The sequence below is a fragment of the Branchiostoma floridae genome, chromosome 8 (genome assembly GCF_000003815.2).
Source record: "Branchiostoma floridae strain S238N-H82 chromosome 8, Bfl_VNyyK, whole genome shotgun sequence".
Taxonomy (NCBI): Eukaryota; Metazoa; Chordata; class Leptocardii; order Amphioxiformes; family Branchiostomatidae; genus Branchiostoma; species Branchiostoma floridae.
This window is the reverse complement of record NC_049986.1, coordinates 4,368,007-4,388,035: the sequence shown is the minus strand read 5'-3', so window position 1 is coordinate 4,388,035 and position 20,029 is coordinate 4,368,007. Positions and strand designations below refer to the sequence as shown.

At 41.6% G+C, this 20,029-nt stretch overlaps 2 protein-coding genes across 4 annotated transcripts; both read left to right on the top strand.

Annotated features, from left to right (window-relative positions):
- The first annotated feature begins 73 nt into the window (after positions 1-73).
- On the top strand, positions 74-5,323 carry LOC118420759 (endothelial zinc finger protein induced by tumor necrosis factor alpha-like). Of its 3 annotated transcripts, none has more exons than XM_035827731.1 (4): positions 74-241; positions 1,591-1,854; positions 2,117-2,348; positions 2,820-5,323. In XM_035827731.1, exons 2-4 carry the CDS (start codon positions 1,651-1,653, stop codon positions 4,148-4,150), a joined length of 1,767 nt encoding a protein of 588 aa, XP_035683624.1. In that variant the 5' UTR covers positions 74-241; positions 1,591-1,650; the 3' UTR covers positions 4,151-5,323. The 3 variants fall into 3 exon arrangements, with proteins under 3 accessions (XP_035683624.1, XP_035683623.1, XP_035683622.1); XM_035827730.1 differs by having other exon boundaries at positions 76-241; positions 1,650-1,854; XM_035827729.1 differs by lacking the exon at positions 74-241 and having other exon boundaries at positions 1,516-1,854.
- Positions 5,324-8,111: 2,788 nt separating this feature from the next.
- LOC118421140 (astrotactin-2-like) lies at positions 8,112-19,063 on the top strand. Its single transcript, XM_035828301.1, has 8 exons — positions 8,112-8,378; positions 11,409-11,692; positions 12,190-12,386; positions 12,711-12,880; positions 13,597-14,159; positions 15,005-15,112; positions 16,024-16,167; positions 18,870-19,063. Exons 2-8 carry the CDS (start codon positions 11,464-11,466, stop codon positions 19,061-19,063), a joined length of 1,605 nt encoding a protein of 534 aa, XP_035684194.1. The 5' UTR covers positions 8,112-8,378; positions 11,409-11,463.
- The last annotated feature ends 966 nt before the right edge of the window (positions 19,064-20,029 follow it).

Below are 20,029 nucleotides of genomic sequence, written 5' to 3'. Positions count from 1 at the left end.
TGATTTTTATACATTTTTTCTTGGTAGTCTAAGCAATAATTTTACACCGCGGATGGATATAATGTGCGGTAAACTGTTAGTAGTGTGTTGTGATCCGCGTCGACGCACACGGACTCATGATCACAAATATTTTCCAACCAACATTTTTTAGCATAAAGCGCTAGAAATATCCCACAAGGACAAAAGTTCAATCTTACAGTTTCTACATTTATGTGCAAACCAGTCCTGCACGTCGGTACAGGTAAGAAAGTGTTGTTGGTCGTCGAAAAATATGATGAAGTTCGCTAGCGTGGGGAGGGGGGCGTTTTCAAGCATGAGTAGAGTCATAGAACATAGACTTGGCATCTTTTATACCACCAGTTACGTGCATCATCGATAACGAAGGCAACATACTATTTCAAACAGGTGCGACAAATTCGAGCTTTTACAGATTCATCAAAACCAAAAATCACGAGAACATGGGACATATCACTAAATGATTACTAGACTAGTATGGTCTGACTTCAGAATCAGAGCAGCACGTCTAGTGAACCACACAAATACATTTGTATAGCCATAGTATAATATAGAAAACTCAATACCTTACAGTTGCTTAGGTATTACTAATATGTCCTCCAGTACTTAAGATTGGACTGTAACAGCAATTAGCCTTTGGGGTGCGCGATATTGTATATAATTTGTAAATAAACATTCTGAAAAAACTCTGAATCATCATCAGTTATGTTACACTGAGTTAAAGGGGCATTCCACCCCAAAAGGGGGTGGTATTTTCCAATAGATAATGTGTCAATGAATACATAATCAGCCGAATTTTGTGGAATTCACCTCGGGATGAATTGCGCAATGTGTATTTTGTAAAACAATATGACACTCACTAAACCCATGCCGACCCTACCCATGTACATGTATTACCTATACGCATAGACACTTTGTTTATCGTGCAAATTTCCGGAATAAATGAGGTACGCCAAGCACATCGAGAAGGCAAGTTGCTCATAAGATAGCAAAAAACACATAACAAAACGAGATTTCTCAGCGATCCTGAAATTAGTTTTATAACCTTACCTAAAAGTTTTGCATTGTATTCAGCCATAGGATTAATTCAATTAGAGGGTACTTGTAGAAGACTGAATGCTTTTGAAGCAGGTGGAGCAACTGTGTACTTTATCGTATTATGTGTAGTAGTATGCATTTATTACTTCCTAAAATTGATATCTGTCGGAAAATAACACTCCCGTGTGGAGTGGAATGCCCCTTTAATGTAATGCTGACCTGTATTTGCTGCATTTTTTTGTTAGACTTAGAGTCAAGTGACACTAATGTTTGGTTAGTCAAATGACACTAATGTGACAATAAAGTAAACCATCCCTCTTTTCTTTCTGTTATGAGCAAGGATATGCTGATATTTTATATAAGATAGCACAATCACTTGGATCGTAGAATTTGCCACAAGCACAGCTCACATGATCTATAACTTATAAGTACCTGAATGTTTCCCCATGTCTCTACAGAATGGTCACAAGCACAGCTCACATCTATAAGTACAGCTCACATCTATAAGTACCTGACTGTTTCCCCATGTCTCTACAGAATGGCCACAAGCACAGCTCACATCTATAAGTACCTGACTGTTTCCCATGTCTCTACAGAATGGCGACAAGCACAGCTCACATCTATAAGTACCTGACTCTGCCTGACAGCTTGCTACAGCAGCTGGACCAGCAGCGCAGAGATGACTTCCTGTGTGACATCACCCTGAAGGCCTCCGGACAGGAGTGGAGGGCGCACAAATGTGTGCTGTCTGCCTACTCGGGATACTTCAAATCTGTCTTTGCTGCTTATGATGCCACAGAGGTATGTATACCATTGTAGGAAGTTATTGTGCTCATGGCACCAAAATATGCCATTTTCTGATGATTTTCAACAAAGATTCAACTGATCTCTCTCACGCCAGGGTGTCTTCATTCCTAAAGGGGAATCCCTCCTTGGCTGACTTCAGTTTTTCTTAGTCTTGCAATTCCTGTCCATGTTTTGTGGGGGCCCAGGTATTTGACTTGTCTTGGAGGTAAATCAGGTAATACTGTAATTACAAATCATTTCTCCTACCGCCCACTAGGTACAGCTGGACCCTGTTACAGAGAAAGGCTTCAATGCCCTTCTGGACTACATGTATACAGCCAAGTTGGTGCTGACCAAGGAAACAGCCCAGGACATCTTGGTAGCAGCAGGATTTCTGGAGATTGTCAACGTGCTGTCTGACTGTTCAACCTACCTGAGTGGACCAGAGGAGCAGCCTGCAGCAAACCAGCCAAACTCTGATGGACAAAAAGAAAGCACAGAAACAGGAGGTAGGCACCCCTGGATTAGTATGTTTCAGGTGTGCAATAGCCTGTTTCAATATATTGCAGGGCTTGAAATACCACCTGCATATTCAGGTTAGTGCAGGTAAGATTGGAGCTGTGCAGGTATTTCTGGTGTCTGTCTACCTGCACCTAACCTGCACTGGTCCATGTATTGGGTTTTATGTATAAATGTCCTATGATGTAGGTGTATATGGATTGTTATTAGCTGCATTGACTGTTACCACCTATAAAGTATACGAGGGAAAATAGCAATATAATGTTTCCTGAACAATTTTAGTATGATCCATACTTCCTTAATTTAGAGTGGTGCAGGTAAAATTTGTCTGGTGCAGGTAATTTTCAATGTTACCTGCACCAGTGCAGGTATGCAGAAAAAAGTATTTCTAGCCCTGTATTGGCTTTAAGTACAGAACATCCCTATCCCAGTGTTCACATGTTGTACTTTCTTATGTCTAGAATCCGTCCCCCCCACCCAGCCACAGCCAGTCAAGCGGGGTAGAGGCAGGCCGAAGGGCTCGAAGGGAAGACCCAAACAGTCTGCCGTATTGTCTGATGATGACGATGATGAGGTGGACCTGGGCAAGCTTGTTCTCCAGGGGGATGGACCGTACACCTGCGACATCTGCCAGGCCCAGTTCACACGCAGGTCCAAGATCCTGGCACACAGGAGGCGACATGCGGTGGAGAGGCTCTTCACATGTGACATCTGTGATGAGATCTTCTCAAAGAAAGGTCCTTACCTGAGCCACAGGAGGACACACAACAGTAATCTCACCTGTAGAAAGTGTAGTGCTGAGTTTACCGATCAAAAAAGCCTCGGAGAACACATAAAAGAGCATACAGAGGACAGGTTCCTTTGCGATGAGTGTGATAGACCCTTCCTGTCACGGAGCGCTCTCATTCAACACAAGCGGACACACACCGGAGAGAAACCCTTTGCCTGCAAGGACTGTCACAAGACTTTTGCTCAGAAGACGACGCTGATTCGTCACTGCCGCAGCCACACAGGCGAGAAGCCGTTTGTCTGCGACCTCTGTCAGAAGAGGTTTTCCGAGAAGGGCAACATGCTGACTCATCGCAGGATACACACGGGGGAGAAACCGTTCAAGTGCGAGACGTGCGAAACCAGGTTTGGAAAGCTGTCCACCCTGATTCAGCACCGGCGACAGCACACCCATAAAGGAGAGAAGCCATTTGTCTGTGGAGTCTGTAATGCCTCCTACACCCAGAAGAGCCACCTGGTGTCGCATCAGAAGCTGAAACACATGGGGCAGGCTCGCTTCTCCTGCTCCGTGTGCTCGGCACAGTTCGATAACAAGTTTCACTTCACGCGCCACCAGAGGACCCACACGGGCGAACGTCCCTTCCAGTGTGACACCTGTCATTCCAGATTTGCCCTCAAAGCTAACCTGCAGAGGCACCAATCCTTACACAGTAAAGAGAAGCAGGGGAGAGGTCGGACCTCAAAAAGGGGAGATTCAGGTGCAGCCAGTACCGAGCAGCCTGTTCAGGTGCAGTTACAGCTGCCACAGGGTGTATCAGCTGCAAGCCACATCCAGGCCCTGGTGTCGCAGAGTGGAGAGACTATTCCCATCAGAGTAACCAACATTTCACCAGATGAACATATCCAGGAGGTTTCCTCTGTCTCTCACTCTTCTCATATACAGGAGATCCAAGGTAGCGGCACAACTCAAACAGTTCAGATTGTAGATCTGCAAGCCAACCCTGAAAATGCAACCCAGGCACTACTTCAGCTGTGTAGCATTGATCATGACTACCCTCAGTAGAAACCCGACAAAAATTCAACATTTTCTCATGACATTCAGCCATAATAGTATTATTTGATAAACGTAGACATTTTACAAAATATACAACCTTTCTGATTATGTTACAATTTTAAGACCTTGTGTCCGTACACGAAATAAAGCGCTTACCAACAGCAACAAGCTTTCGATCAGTCCTCTGATCAAGTTGAAATGACCCAAAACCATTAAAAATCATACTTCTAGTTTTTGATTCCAGCCGCCAGGTAATCAAGTTTATTTCAGCCGGTAACGTCATGTAATAAAAAAAGCAGCTGATTTGCAACCTGGCACCACAACTCTGGCAAAAGACATTCTGTTGAGAAGCAAGAAGGCAAACATTGTGAGAAAATACAACTATACACTTAGCGATGATTAAATGCTCTGTTTGCTTCTCAAAAGAACGTTTTTTGCGAGTCATGGCACCAGGTTTGGCTGAATATTTTGCTGAATGATATCAGTAAATCTTTCAACTTTTGGTGGCTTCTGCACTTTGAACACGGCTTGTTTAATGTGAACTGTGTAAAAATGTGGATGTGTTTTAACTGATGGTACATGTATGGGAAAACAGATGATGTTTAATGCATGAGGACAAAATATTGCTACTTGGTATAGCCTTGTTGAAATGTTGTCGATGGTGGGAACTTTTTGTGTGTTTTAGGCCATATCTCACACTTGACAATATCTGTCCAGTCTTACTGACATTATAACTTGAAATTTCTCTGTGTAGGTATAAGCCATTCTAGGTCAAAATTGAACTGTATTTTTGAACACAAAAATCGGACAGTCTTTGTCAACGAATGAACAATCCACTGCGTCTGTGATGTCCATTGTTAAGATTCAGATAGAACATGTGGACTTGGCGCCCCAGTCTCTGTTGAGGGATAGTTGTAAAGCCCTCATGTAGATTACTTCATTTATTCAACTTTCAAAAACGTCATTGTTTAAATCCATTTTTATGCTGTGTTTTTAGTTCATTTTATCAAATGTACACAATGTACATTGTTGGCACTCTTCTGTACAATGTATATGTATATAGCAAGGACAATAAATACTAATAATCACTGGTACCTGGAATACCTATAATTCATGTAATGGTACCTGGCATCCATGTAATATAATTTTTCCTTTGTAAATAATAAACATCTTGACAAATTTACTTTTTTCTAATATCGACTGTATTTGGTTCCAAAAGTAGGATTTCAATAGTAAGATTTGTTTACTGTAGTAGAGTCCATTCCAAGTCACTGTCACTGTGCGGATGTTTGTTGCCATTGTTTAGAATTGATTTTAAAGTTTTCTAATTATATGTCTAGGACACATAATACTTGAGAAATATTTTTAACACTGTTTCAACTTTATGAATATTTCCCTGGTCCTGTAAAACTTTGGAAATATTCATGGTGTAGAATTAGATACTTCTAATGGTTTCTGAATAATGGCCCACCACAAAGGATCCACCAGTGCCCTGTAGTGAAATCGAAAAATATATGGAGGCAACAATAGGGCTTACTTTTATGGGGGAAATAAACTAATTTTACCACTTGGCAAAGATTACAAATATTTGTAAATATTTGTAAATGTGAAATAATCACATAGAGGTTTCACAATTATTCTAAATAAAGATATTTTTGTGCAGTTACATTCAAAATGTTTCTAAAATATTCAAAGGAATTCAAATAGATGAGTATTTCGTTAGTCAATTTCTTGAAAAGAATTTAATTATTGTGGCTTAGATATTCTTTTATTTAAGATAAAAAAGACTCATTACAAATATCACCTAAAAACCCTCATGGTGACTTGGAATGGACTCTAGTACACTGTAAAAGGCCATGTAGATTGGTTTACATGTATATGGATGACATCCCTTTTGAACCCCGAAGCTGATGCGCACATGCAAATAAAAAAAAAGGTTTGGATGAAATAATTACCTTCCTTTTGAAATGATAGTGGTCAGGAGGGTAGAACAATAGATTTTTGTTCTTTCACATCTTCTTTGACTTTGAAATTGAGTTTGGTATTCTGATACATTAGTATGCATTTTCCGATATTTTTGGCTACTTACAGCATAATTTTGCTCGTTTTGCAGCTGCCTTGTACAATTTTCTTTTTTTAACGGAACAAAATTGACGAGCGGTCGGATGTCACCCATATAATCAAATCATCCTGGCCTTAACACATCACAACAATGCCAACTTGTTCTTCAACAAAAGTTACCATTCATGTAAGACAATGATACAAAGGTTACTTAATAGTCACGTTTTGGGGCCAATAATTTGAGAACGAGGATATAAATTATGAAGCTAAAGGTAGGTACTAATTTTCTTGAGACGTGGGAAAACGTAGACACGTTTCTCCCAGGGGCACAACATTTAGGCCTGGCAGGGATTTGAGTTAGTCACCTTGACTCTAAGCCTAATGGTAAAGGTCATAAAATAAGTGCAGGCAAGAGATAGTGATGACAACAAGTCCTGTGAGCCAGGGGGAACACGCCCCTTTTTTAAGCTCCTTGCTGCGAAGTACAATTCAGTGTACTCTATCATTTGCTTTACAAATGGGTGCAATGTTTGGGAATTTTTCTTTTTTGGTCTAATTTTTTGTCTTCCCCTTTGGCTACTCTGCAAGCAGAAGTTAAGGAGGCGTCGTTGTCGGTCTTGGTTGTCATTATTTTACTGATCATTTCCGAAAACTGCGTCATACCTAGGACCTGACTACCACCCTCTCAGTCTCTCGCGTTCACTGCTACTGAGGCCTTGATAACACATGCATTGCGTATTGATACTATTTTGGCGTAAGTAAAACAATCAGGTTTTTAAACCTTGCGGCTGAAATAGGTTTTTGGTCAGATAATCAATCTGCACTACGGTGGGTCAAAGTAAAAATAAAGATCTTCCTCGCTAATCTAAGCCGTTTTTACTTAGATTACGCAACTAACCAAGATTTAATTCGCATTTGGTTATTCGCAACTCTTAGATATACACACAAGTGTGAACGGGCCTATCTTAATCCTTGTCCACAACTTCGATGCCCTATTCGGAACTAACTAGAAATCGTTTTGATTTTAGCAAAGACACTCTTTTCTTACCCATACCTTTCTTTGGAAATGTGCGGATAATTAGTCAATAAGACTGGCCAATTCCCATGTTGCTTCAGGCCAAAGGTACCACTTTTGTGTTGTATCATGTAATTTCCTTATCATCCAATCATCGAATCTGGCGTATCTAATTATACAGATCTGCTTCCTATTCAAATAACGTCCATACCAAATAACCTCTAATTGTACACAAAATCTCCAACGGATACCTGGTGGGAGGAATGCGCCGGGATATGTGTGTGTAATGGACTTGTGGTGGCAGCGCCATTAGCAAACCCGTCTTTAAGCCAACGGCACAACCCGCCGTACGTGGAATTTATCCGTACATTTTTTGGGAGGCCACGTCCGCCACGTACTTTTGAAAACGTTCAGGCTGTACAGGGCAGGCGCGCGTTGCTCGTACTGGCACGTACGGGGGGCGAATCCGCAGCCCGATGGCACAAAAAGTTTTACCTGCACGTCAAGTTCTACGGCGTGTCTGCGTGCTCCAAAATCCGTCGGATTCCCTACGAGTTCGTACGGAGGCGGTACTTACCACTTACGGATCTCATGCAAAAGATTGTCCACGTTTTGGCACGTAGACAGCACGTATTTGCACGTACGGAGGGTTGTGCCCTTAAGCTATAATGCTCTAATAGTACACTCCAACTTGTGTGTGGCGGCGGAGGCGAGGCACCCGACACAAGTCAAGTAAGTCAAGTAATACACTCAAGTGGCCCATTGTCGCAGTAGAACTGTGCCGATCATAAATCTAACCTACCATTCCAACCCAGCAATATTGCCTCCACGCGTAGTTAATATTCAACCCTCGAACGTTAAGTATGTTGTATAACAAAGATAAGTTGTGCCGATTGGAGCACCAAGAGGTCACTAGGTGAAATCTGGCGTATGAAGGGTCGACAATTACGGCTTAGTTTGGTCAGGAGTTCGGAATTCCACTTAGGTGAAGAGGTACGAGGCAAACTGTTTCGCCATTGTAGTCGTGAGCTCCAAGGAGAGCTGGTTTCTTCACACAAACATAGACCAGGTACGGGTAGGGGCGGACTGCAGTATCGGGACCGCGTCAGCTGTACGTTGGAGCACAAGCTTACTGGTGGAGATGTGAAAAGGTTCACTGAGGTATGACCGAACGGAATGTTTGTGTTTGTAGTATAGTTATACATACATGTACATAAAACATATGTATGCGTACCGACCAGTGAACCATTGAGTTTCCGGCAGCGCTGTGGCGTAAGTATTGGTGTGTTCTATGTTTATTTGTATCTATGTATACACATGTTGTCGGTTTACGGTTGAAAGCAAATTGCCAAGAGGCATTTGGCATTGTCAAATTGTTATACATCGCAGGCAGGAGCCCTACTAAACATTAGTTCACCCTTCCTGTTAGTCATGTCGATAGTAAGGTATCCTGTCATAGTGTGCTATGTACAGCTGTACACGCCAGGTGAACATAACCAGTTGTGTTCATAAGCGTCTGCCCTTTCTCTAACCTTTGTGTGTATGTACCATTCCCCCCTCCCCACATTTATACCGGTCGTTTAATAATGGGCCTAGGAAAAACGTTGTATTTCCGGTTACCCGACCGACTCTAGCAAAAACCTGCCGCACTAGCCCTTTTGGGTCGCCCACTGGCAAGGAACGTACACGTTTCGTTAAACATCTGTGTGATAAAAATGTTGTAGAGTCGTTTCTTACGTATTCTACTCATTTCTGTTGTAACACAAACAGACCCACCAAGTATATGCCCCCTTATGTTGACATAAAGCGTTGTAGTACACCTATATAATTGAAACATGGCGTTTAAGATACCGGTATATTGGTGCAATTCAGTTTTGCATTGTTAAACTGTATATGTTAGATCACTTTGACCGAGATCTGAAAAAAGAGAGAATCTCTACCTACCTAACTTACTTTGTCCAAGACCGTAATTGGAAATACAACATTTTTTTTTCTTAGGCCTTACCAATTTTTCTTTTATCTTGTAAAACCATGGAACTGAAATGAACAATTCGAATCCAGCCTACAGTTGAGCCAATGAGGTTTTTTAACCTCCTTGGTTGAGCATAACGCGCCCATGTCACGCCTCGACTCTACCCTTCAATAGTTGTAGTCGGACCGACAACAGACATGTTTGCTGTGCCACTATTGACACGTCTACAGGTCGAAATAATTTAGGGGTAATGATGGACAAGTTTTGACATGCTGTTCCTTCAAGTGTTAGCCTTCCCCACCTGTGACCTTCCGAAGCCCTGTATTTTGATATCCAAGACGATATGGGCCTTCATGGTTGTGTATGTACAATTGTTAGCACTCATACCTTGCCCGAAGGCTAGATCACAGACCCTACCTTTAATGCCTTAACGAGAACAATGCTATGTGTTTATGTATGTGTAGACCAGGTTGTTGAAGTGCATATGTGCCGTCAGTATAGTTGTTACCTGTTGAGCCGTGGTAGACACAAACATTGCCGGCGGTATAGCTGTTACCTGTTTGAAACTGTAGGGTATTATAGCCGTCAGTATAGTTGTTACCTGTTTGACCCTGTAGGGTATTATAGCCGTCAGTATACTAGTAGTTGTTACCTGTTTGACCCTGTAGGGTATTATAGCCGTCAGTATACTAGTAGTTGTTACCTGTTTGACCCTGTAGGGTATTATAGCCGTCAGTATAGTTGTTACCTGTTTGACCCTGTAGGGTATTATAGCCGTCAGTATAGTTGTTACCTGTTTGACCCTGTAGGGTATTATAGCCGTCAGTATAGTTGTTACCTGTTTGACCCTGTAGGGTATTATAGCCGTCAGTACAGTTGTTACCTGTTTGACCCTGTAGGGTATTATAGCCGTCAGTATAGTTGTTACCTGTTTGACCCTGTAGGGTATTATAGCCGTCAGTATAGTTGTTACCTGTTTGACCCTGTAGCCGTCAGTACATGCTATTCAAATATAATGATAGTAGCCATTGTAGTCAAACATTGCGAATCACTGTGGCCACGCTGGAAGGAACTCAGAACCCTTCTGACTGGACAGGCTACACGTGTTTACAAGCTATTTGGTCTTTGTCTAAATCTGCCCAAACATTGCGACTGTTCTAATAGTGTAAGGTATGTCATACGTGATCATACGTGTCTCAAACACAAGCGATTGCATCTGTCATCCTCTCGTATAGACCTGAACCCTTATGATGTGAGCTGTCACCACTGATTTGTATATTAAGTTCTCTTCCTTCTTATTTATTCTTCTGTTTTCTTGTTTACCTCAAGTCCAACGTCGATGCCACCCACTTCTTTTCTTTCCTTTGTTCGTCTTTACTGTAGCCAAATGTTCTCCCTGTCTCCCCCTAAGTATAACTTCTATACACAGCCCATCATTTTTGGCCTGGGTACCATCCGTATTCTACCGGGGCTCCTTACACTCGCTACCCCTCAAAATTTGTAAGGAGCCCCGGTAGAATACGGATGGTACCCAGGCCTGCAGGCTACATCAGTTTCACCGTGTCTTCGCGTTTTTTCTCTTTGGGCTCCTTAGAAAGAATTTTGGCTTCACTGTTGTGGCTACCTTGCACTGTCTAGTGATGCTAGTGATTTGTTTTTGTCATGAGATAGGGCAGCATTTCCTCAAGTTGATTTCTCCTATTGTTTCTTCTGTTTAGGTTTGTTTGATGTCGACTCCCCGAATGTCTGTCTGGAAATGACATCACCACTCTCTTCGATCTGCTCCATGGTCGAATCTGGTACGTCAGTCATGAACTAAGGAGGGGGGATACACACACAGTCACGTTTGGGACCGAATGTTTACGCCGCTGAAGCAGCGATACCTAGCTGCAGTGCGAAGTACAACCAAATAGAATCGCCTTGTTATAAGGTTATGTGACAGACGGTCACCGAAACGTCGGCTAGGTACTAACATACACTGTATAAAGAGAACTTATCTATGTTAACCCTTCAACCATATCTATAAACAAGTCTTGTGTCGAATAGGTCGAATTAGTCACATCTAAATCTAGTTGGGTATTCCTGTAACGGAGGCGATTCCACAATGCTTTCGACCAAATAGCATGCCAGCTTCACAACATGTTAGTTTCTGGCCATGGCCTCCTTCGGTTATTGATCATGACAGTACTCTTACGTAACATGTAATGTGTTACTTACAGAGTACAGACACAACAGAAGAAGTGTATCGGACCCGCGAAACAATACAAGCCTACCATGCACCTCACACTCGTGCTTGTGACCTGTTACTTATTCTCTGTGACGAGCATATCTCATGGTGAAGGGGTCGAGCAAGGTGCCGATCCTGCCTGCGATGTCAGACGGGTGACAGTGCCTCTAGCGATCAACAACGGAACTGAAGTTCTGTATTTCATCAATGATTTCCCTGGCAGCCTTAGTGTGCTTGATGACGTACCGCAAGGGGGCTTCCCTAGTGCCGTCCTTGGTGAGTAGCATTTGTTACATTTTTTTGTGACGCCTCTGTGGCGTATTAATAATAAAGCATATCCTATCATAAAACATGGATGTCATTAGCCTAGCCTCAAATTATTTCAGAACTCACGCGTTTAAAGCGTAAAATCAATAAGAGAATTCAATAAGAAAATCTCTGTACATGGAGTCTGTATGCTCTATAATTTTACATAGGATATAGGAAAATTCTTTTTACCCAACCAGCAGCTACTTATATTGCTTACGTTTCGATATCTCTTAAACACCTTTATCAGAGCTTCTTACTGGAGTTCTGCTTCTCACCGCTATATGTAGCCGATGTAGGTGGCGCTTTTGCGGTGAGAAAACAATCCCAAACGTGGCTAAGCTTGTATCCCCCTCGTCCCGGTTTATCACTGGGGTTGAGGGGGGATACAAGCTTAGCCACATATTCTACCAACCCGATGAAACTGTTTTTGGAATTTTATATAGCATTTCTCTGCCCATATACAGAGATCAAAGGCGACTCGGTACAAACTGTGTATGTACACTGGCGCATGGAAAGAAGGGAGTCCGGGGCCCTGCAGATGCACGTGTATCGGGGCGGCTCTGACGGGCCCGGCACCAACCTGACCGGGGAGGCCACGGTAGTGCAGCCGTCTGCTGCCGCCACAAACAATAATACAATCGTCGTCACGGTGGTGATACTGGTATGTAAGGACACGAGCATGGAAAACTGAGCTGAGTTACAGTAAAATTGTAATAAGGCCACAGCAAGTAAATTTTGTGGATGACATCAGCGCGTTCATTAATTTTCGGCTGATTAAAAAAAAACACGAGAATTATTTTCCTCTCCGAGAATGGTCAGATAGACCAAAATGGGCAAACATGTTGTGTTGTAGTCTATTGATTATATAGAATCGTCACGTGACCTGGAAGTCAAAGGTCACATACGTTATTTGACATGAGAAGATTATCTTTTATGATTACATGAATTTATGATTTTATGATGAATGCCAAATGTCATGTTTTAGGTTGCAGTTTTCATCCTCTCCTCGATCTTTGCGTTCATCTATCTCCAAGAGAAGCGCCGTACTTGGCACAAGAAGAGAGGTGATGTTAGCAGTACCATCAACAAGACTGGTCCACACGGAGCCAGCAGCTTCAATTCACTTAGAGATTCTCACAGACGGAGGCTGCTCAGGTAAATATCAAGTTGATTGATGAATTGTTTTTGTAATAATTGTTGACAAATATCATTTTCTTTACTTTCCAATGGGTGCTTTTTTGGTGCATTTGTGTTTTTTTGATGCACAAGTAGTATAATAAAATCATCAATCAATAGTATTTTCAGAAAAACACTGCTGTTTAGTGAAGTTTGGGCACAATGATGTTACCTGGCACAATTCCCTGGCTAATGATATTAATGATATGCACACATTGCATGATGGAAGGTAAAAAGACACCACTTGGGTAAATATGTCTGCCTCAATGAACTTACAAATTTCCGAATCAAATCGAAAATCATTTCAATCGCATGTTTAAAACATGATGTTTCATTTTTTTCACTTTGGCTTGGCTGTTCAGCACATACATCCATGGCTACCCAACTAGCCTGTAGCTATTACAATGGGCTAGCCCTGTTGACAGAGACAGAGACAAAGACAATACAAATGGAGTTGTACATGGACAAACTAACGATCAATGATATCTTCTAAGTACATAAAAACTATTGTATATCGTAGACCATATAGAATAGCGTCTAGTGGTCATAATGGTATCTACGGCAAGAGGTCAGGGTCAGTGCATAGGTCGCCTAGACAATACCAGGGAGAGTTTAATTTCGAAGGAGGCAGTCGTCTTCGTGTTTCTGTAGATCTGAACTTCTTGATTATGATCGATCGTCTTTTCTGTGTCCAGGAGGAAGTCAGACCTGTACAATGGAGTCCCTGTGAGGGAGACGGGGAGGAACGACACTGACAGTGAGACAGAGTGTAGCCCGCCGGAGTCCGACAGCGATGACAACGGGGAGGGTGATCGCGCGAAAAGTGGCCATGAAATCAAAGTCGTCTTCAACTGCTCATCGGAAACGTCAACTCTGCCTCCTTCCATTCTGAAGAAAAGGCCGGGAAAGACACCCGATGTCAGCATTCCAAACGGGAGTGCACAAAACTCGGAGATTGGTCGCCATGGCGGCACCGAGTTAACGTTTGGAGAAATGCTGCCAAACAAGGACGGCGTTCCTGATAATTCAGGGTACATAAGTACAGAAGCAGAAGACCTTGTCAATGGACAGACAACCAATGCTGTTGACGTCGCAGTAGACGTTAAACCTCATGACCTTATCCTTCCCGCAGACAGTAAAAACGACTCTGTACCCGAGGACTTTGAGCACTTCACAAGAAACATGAAGACACAGAGAGTCACCTTCCTCACGTCCACACCTCTGTCCAACACGTCGTGCAAAAGATCGCTGATGACAGGTAAAGTTGAGTTGTCGTTTCTGTGCTCTGTTGAACCAACAGGATATCATATTAGCATGAAAGCTCATCTGTGTGGACGTAGTACATATTGAATATTTTCCACTGTCTTACAACACCAAAATTAGCTTACCTCGAATTTTTAGTCGCACTTCCGTCGACCTTCTTCAGGAGTGATGATTCAGTTACTCCAGGAAGAATAGTGATACTACATTTAGTATCACTAATGGAGATCCAAATAAAACAAACAAACAAACTCTGGTCACGTGACTTAGAGACACGTGATTCGAGTAACGAATCATAAATGCCTGGATATCATGTTGTGGAAAAAGTGCATCCTCTTTACTTTCCGCTGGCTCAAAGGAATCTTTTTGATTGCAGGAAACAGTTTGATTGCAAATAGGTGAATACATTAGCCTGGGTACCATCAGGGTAGTAGTTCTCTACAATGTTAGCTTCTGCTGAGAAGCGACAGTATATAATGTACAATTAATGTCAGAGAGAGAATGTCATTCACATAATCATTGAGAAAATGGTGACATAGCCTTCATATAGCCTTCTTATTGAGATCATACTTTCATACTTTAAACAACCTATGTCATTTTAATACGCGGAGACGATGATCAACTGATTTTTCGATGTAGGTTAGACATCCAGGTAATAAGATACACCAAAAAGTAGTTACTCAAGCAACTGGATATGGTTTTGGAAACGGTCAGACGTTTCGGATAGAATCCACTATCCTTCGTCAGTGACACTGACCGTTTCCAAAACCATATCCAGTTGCTTGAGTGACTTTTTTTTGGTGGATCAACTGATTTGTTTGTCCATTTTGTTTGCGACTGAAGACCGTGGCCCTGAGACGGTGACCAAGGACGTCTGTACCGAGGCTGACCAGGACAGTGGGACCGAGGCGGACAATGAAGGGAAAAGTCGATGGAACTCGAAATCAAAAGGTGACAGGTTTAGTGTTGTTAGTATTAGTTCCTTCAAATTTTGGATTACTTTCAGTTTATGTTCTCCGATTTTTTTCTCAAAAGTAACAGGAAACCGAATAATATTCAGATTTGTAACAGATGAATGAATGAATGAATGAATGAATGAATGAATGAATAAATGAATGAATGAATGAATGAATGATATGAATGAATGAATGAATGAATGAACGAACGAACGAACGAACGAATGAATGAATGAACTTTATTGCTCGACAGTTGTACGTGGTACATTGAATGGCATAAATGAAAAAGCACTGACCACAACAATACTAGTCTATTCTAAAACTATGACTACGGACGGAAATTTAGACGTAAATGGCATATTGATATGAACGTTGTAATTACCGGTTAAACGTTTCTGTCTATTTCAACACTCTTTTTGAAAGATCTACATATGTTTTGTTCTTAGTACGTAGTTATTGAGCATGCGAAAAGCAGGGTGTTCCTCAACAACACTGATGTCCTTGGTGCTGATCGAGTTTCCAAAAGCTAAGGGCACAACCCGCCGTACGTGCAATTTGTCCGAACGTGTTTTTGGGGAGGCCACGTCCGCCACGTCTTTCTGAAATGTTCAGGCTGTACAGGGCAGGCGCTTCACCCGTACTGGCACGTACGGGGGGCGAATCCGCAGCCCGATGGTACACAAAGTTTTGCCTCCACGTTAAATTCTTCGACGTGTCTGCGTGCTCCAAAATCCGTCGGATTCCCTACGCGTTCGTACGGAGACGGTACTTACCACTTACGGATCCCAAAATATTGCCCACGTTTTGGCACGTAGACAGCACGCGTATTTGCACGCACGGCGGGTTGTGCCCTTAGCTAAAAGTCTATATGAAACAGCTCACATCTAAGATTTGTCCCCATCACAGGCAGAAAAGGCCCGCCCCTGGGGAAGAAGATGCTGTTCATTGCTGTGTGCGTGTGTGTCCTGGTGTGTATGGACACCCTCGGCGTGATGTGCCCGGTCACTGTCAGTGTGCAACTGCACATTCCCAGAAACTTCCTTGCACCAGGTGCGTAAAGGTGCACTCTCACTGGACTTGGGGCACACCTGAGGCATTGTGGGGTTCGTTCACTGCGTCACTGTTTTGTTAATTTTTGTAATGTAGATATTGCGTAATACGTAAAAGTATGACTTAGAAGACGACAAAGTACAAAAATAAGAAGATTCGCTCTTTATCTCTAAAATTCGTTGAGTATCTTTCGAACCCCGCAATGCCGCAAGCGTCCGGTGAGAGTGCACCTTTATTCTTCAGGTCACAATTTTTTTAAAGATCCGCCACATGACGTTAAAAGCATGTGTATTTCACGTTGTTTTACAGCTTGTGAATAAAAGTGGTCAGGCTGATATTCACTTCGGACTAATGCTTGTAGCCGTTTGTAGCTCAAACTAACGTACCTTACAATTTGTAGAAAAACTTCTCTGGTACACAACGGATGATAATGCCCCATACCGGAGGTCCCCAGGCTTTGCTGAACAAGAAAAGAATCTTTCGAACTCCCAAGAAAGATGTTTCGAATCAATAATGAGATGTTTGGCTATAATCTTGAGATTATTTAAGAAATCTTAAGATGCTCAGAAAAATCTCGAGGTATTTTGAAAGGCTGGCAATATACCATTAAGAAAATCTGTAGATGCTTTGAAAATATATTGATTTAAGTTTAACAGATCTCGAGAGTCGCTATGCTTAATGCTTGTTGTAGTACATTTCTATTTATATTTCAGCCATACCATATATGGTATGGTGAAATATATTGTATTCGTAATGTTTCTTTCTTTCTTTCTCCTGTCAAATCTTCAAATCGAATCATCTCCGTCGTTCCGGGACCGAATGACCTGAAATTTGGCACAAGAGTAGAGTGGGTCAATACCGAGGTGCTTTTTTCTCATTTTTTTCATATCTGCCTCTAAAATGATTTTATTGAAGTTTAAAGGTCACGTTTTGACCACAACGGTATATTTTGACCCCCTGTACCATTGAATTACAATGGAATGACCTCAAATTTGGTGTAGATAGGCATTAGATAGTTGGTAAAATGATCCAAGTAAAATTTTTGGCATGAACCAATTTCAAATTATTAATTTCTGCACTTTTCTGAGGGGAAATTAGTTTTCTTTCGGCCTTCTCCCGTGAACTCCCGTGACCCCAGAGCCCACAGGTGCCAGGTGCCAGCGGTCTGGGGAGAGCGAGAGTTAATTACTTTATGGACGCCAGCCAATCAGCGACGAGAAAGGCGAATGCTAGTTAATATTCATAAGCGGGGCCTTGCAAACCCGTTTATACACAAACAGATGCATATTACAGCCTTACAGTGGCCATATGTTACCCTGTGCCCGGTTTGAAATTGTAGTTTGCGAGGATTTGGAGTTCAGACAGGGTCATTTGAGCAGTAGCGGACGGTAGGCGTGCATTGAACGTCAGAATACAAGTCTGTGTCGATGAATTTTCCAACATTCCGCAGGGCACTATCAATCATTTTTGGCAGATTTGACTGTGGGGTTAGTTGAGACAATCGAGAAATTGTTACTTGGCAGAAAACGCGGGAAAATTGGACAGTTTGCGTTTAGTTTTGATACGTAAGTTTGACAGTGGCGAGAATGCATGTATTTTTTCCCAAACAAATGTAGGTACTTGAACTACTGTTAGTGTTGTTGTTGTTCTTTTTTGACGTAAACTTTGTACATTCAAATTGTAAGTAACTTTAAACTGCCAGAGTTTGAGCCCAATAAAACACTCTTAGTACCAGAGTATCACCACTGACCTCCGAAAAGAAACCCCCGAACAAGGTAGAAACTCCTATCCTCCAGGTCTCGCACGCTACGAGCAGGAAATTACAACACTCAGACAAGATTACGTCCGATGGCTGATTGCATACAAAGTAAAACAATTTAACAGTGGTATGCAGGGCATATACTTAACAAAGAATTCGAAGGAAAATGAAATATATAGATAAAATCAAATCAAGTTAACTTGTTGGTCCTGGGATTTTTCAGGAAAGAAATGAAGCGACAGGGTGGTAAAATTCTTGTAAAAATTCGTGACGTCTCCGTTTATGTAATGGCTCATACAAAACAAGAAGATTGAAGTTTTTAGCTTGAAAAAGAACAACAACAACACACTCCTACTACACAACACCTGCACCTGCTTGACAATTATTAAAACGTATGCCCTACTTGATTAAAAAAAGTTCAATGCAATAATAAATGTACCCACATCACAAGGAGATTATGACGGTACTTAGACCTAGTTATCGAAGTGGAAATTGTTGAATGGCGTCATGTAATTTCATGATGAAAATCTTCTGAATGGAAGATGCGTTTTTTTTTCACTCTCGGAAAAATAGGAGCTGCCGCAATTCTAAAAGCCAATCAGTTATGCATAGGCGCTCCTGTGGTATTGTTCCATATGGGCCCGGTTCATATTGGGCAAGCTCTGTTTTGACCTGGAATCAATTCACAATATTAGTTCTCTTTTGGGGATAACTTACAGTTTAAATATTGCACTTTTGCACAGGGGTGACTTGGAACAGTCCAATGTTGCGTGGGAATGGGTATGGCTGAAATATGCTGTATTTGCACCCAAGCAAATGTCGGCCTTTCTAGTTACTTCTGATTTTTGTCAATCTTGCCCTAAGTGACTCAGTAAGGCATGTTGTATTTCACCTTTGTTACTTGGTACATCGGTCTGAAATGCGTATACGTTTCTCCCTATAGGTTCAAGGTTCATTTTACAGCGTGAGAGTGATGTAGTGTACACCCCATGGATGAGACATACCCCAGCCCAGGTGTATCGATACGTGAACTCGTCTACTCGTGAACTCTCGCGAGATGTGTGTGCGGAACGCGTGCCTTCCGAGATGTGTGAACACGCGTGCGACCCTGATACTGGTAGGGAAATCCATAATTAACTAGAGTTCCACGAACACATACCTTTGCCAAATAAACCAGGTTTGTTATGTAGAATGATGTCTGTAGACATAAATGTGTTACTCATTACATTTTATTTTATATGCCCGGAGTTGGTTCATAACATTTCGCCATTGCTTATACAAATTAGATCCCTATTTACATAATGATATAAAATTGTATCAAGCATCACTTAACCTATCAGCATACCAAAAATTATGATGATCCTTTCATCCCTTCTTGACTTATTCTCTTTCAAAGTAGGAAACTAAACCGGCTCCTGAAGTTCAAGAAAAGACGTTACCGGACCCAAACATACACCTCTTAGTCTCTGCCATCTTTCTCAGTTCCATATGTGTCAAGTTTGAAAGTCCTATCACGGAATGCAGTGGATTTATCAACTTTCCGCATTAATTATGCAAATTGTTAATTTATAGAATTAGTATCTCATTATGTAAGTTTTTACTTAGGATATCTACATACCAAAAATTATGACGATCCGTCAACATGTTCATATTTTCCCATTAATTATGCAAATGAGATCATCATCTGCATAATTAATATGTATAGATATTTCTTTCTTTCTCAGCTACAAATGTGACAAGTTTGAAAGTCCTATAAAGGAATGCAGTGGATTTACAAACTTTCCTCATTAATTATGCAAATTAGCTGTCGATTTGCATAATTAGAATTCCATCATGTAAGTCTTCCCTTTGGCTATCTACATACCAAAAATCATGACGATCTGTCAACACGTTTATATTTTCTCATGATTAATTATGCAAATGAGGTCGTCATTTGCATAATTAACATGGATTGATTTTTATCTCTTTCTCATCTATATATGTGACAAGTTTGAAAGTCCTATCATGAAATGCAGCGGATTTATAAACTTTCCTCATTAATTATGCAAATGAGTTGCTGATTTGCATAATTAGTATTTCATAATGTACATTGTTACTTGGGCT

Bases quoted from the DNA above. Each gene is read 5' to 3' on its own strand.
- LOC118420759 (XM_035827731.1), top strand. From the start codon at position 1,651: ATGGCGACAAGCACAGCTCACATCTATAAGTACCTGACTCTGCCTGAC. The intron at 1,855-2,116 runs GTATGTATACCA...ACCGCCCACTAG, and splicing joins CTGCTTATGATGCCACAGAG to GTACAGCTGGACCCTGTTAC. The intron at 2,349-2,819 runs GTAGGCACCCCT...TCTTATGTCTAG, and splicing joins AGAAAGCACAGAAACAGGAG to AATCCGTCCCCCCCACCCAG.
- LOC118421140 (XM_035828301.1), top strand. From the start codon at position 11,464: ATGCACCTCACACTCGTGCTTGTGACCTGTTACTTATTCTCTGTGACG. The intron at 14,160-15,004 runs GTAAAGTTGAGT...TTGCGACTGAAG, and splicing joins CAAAAGATCGCTGATGACAG to ACCGTGGCCCTGAGACGGTG. The intron at 16,168-18,869 runs GTGCGTAAAGGT...TTCTCCCTATAG, and splicing joins CAGAAACTTCCTTGCACCAG to GTTCAAGGTTCATTTTACAG.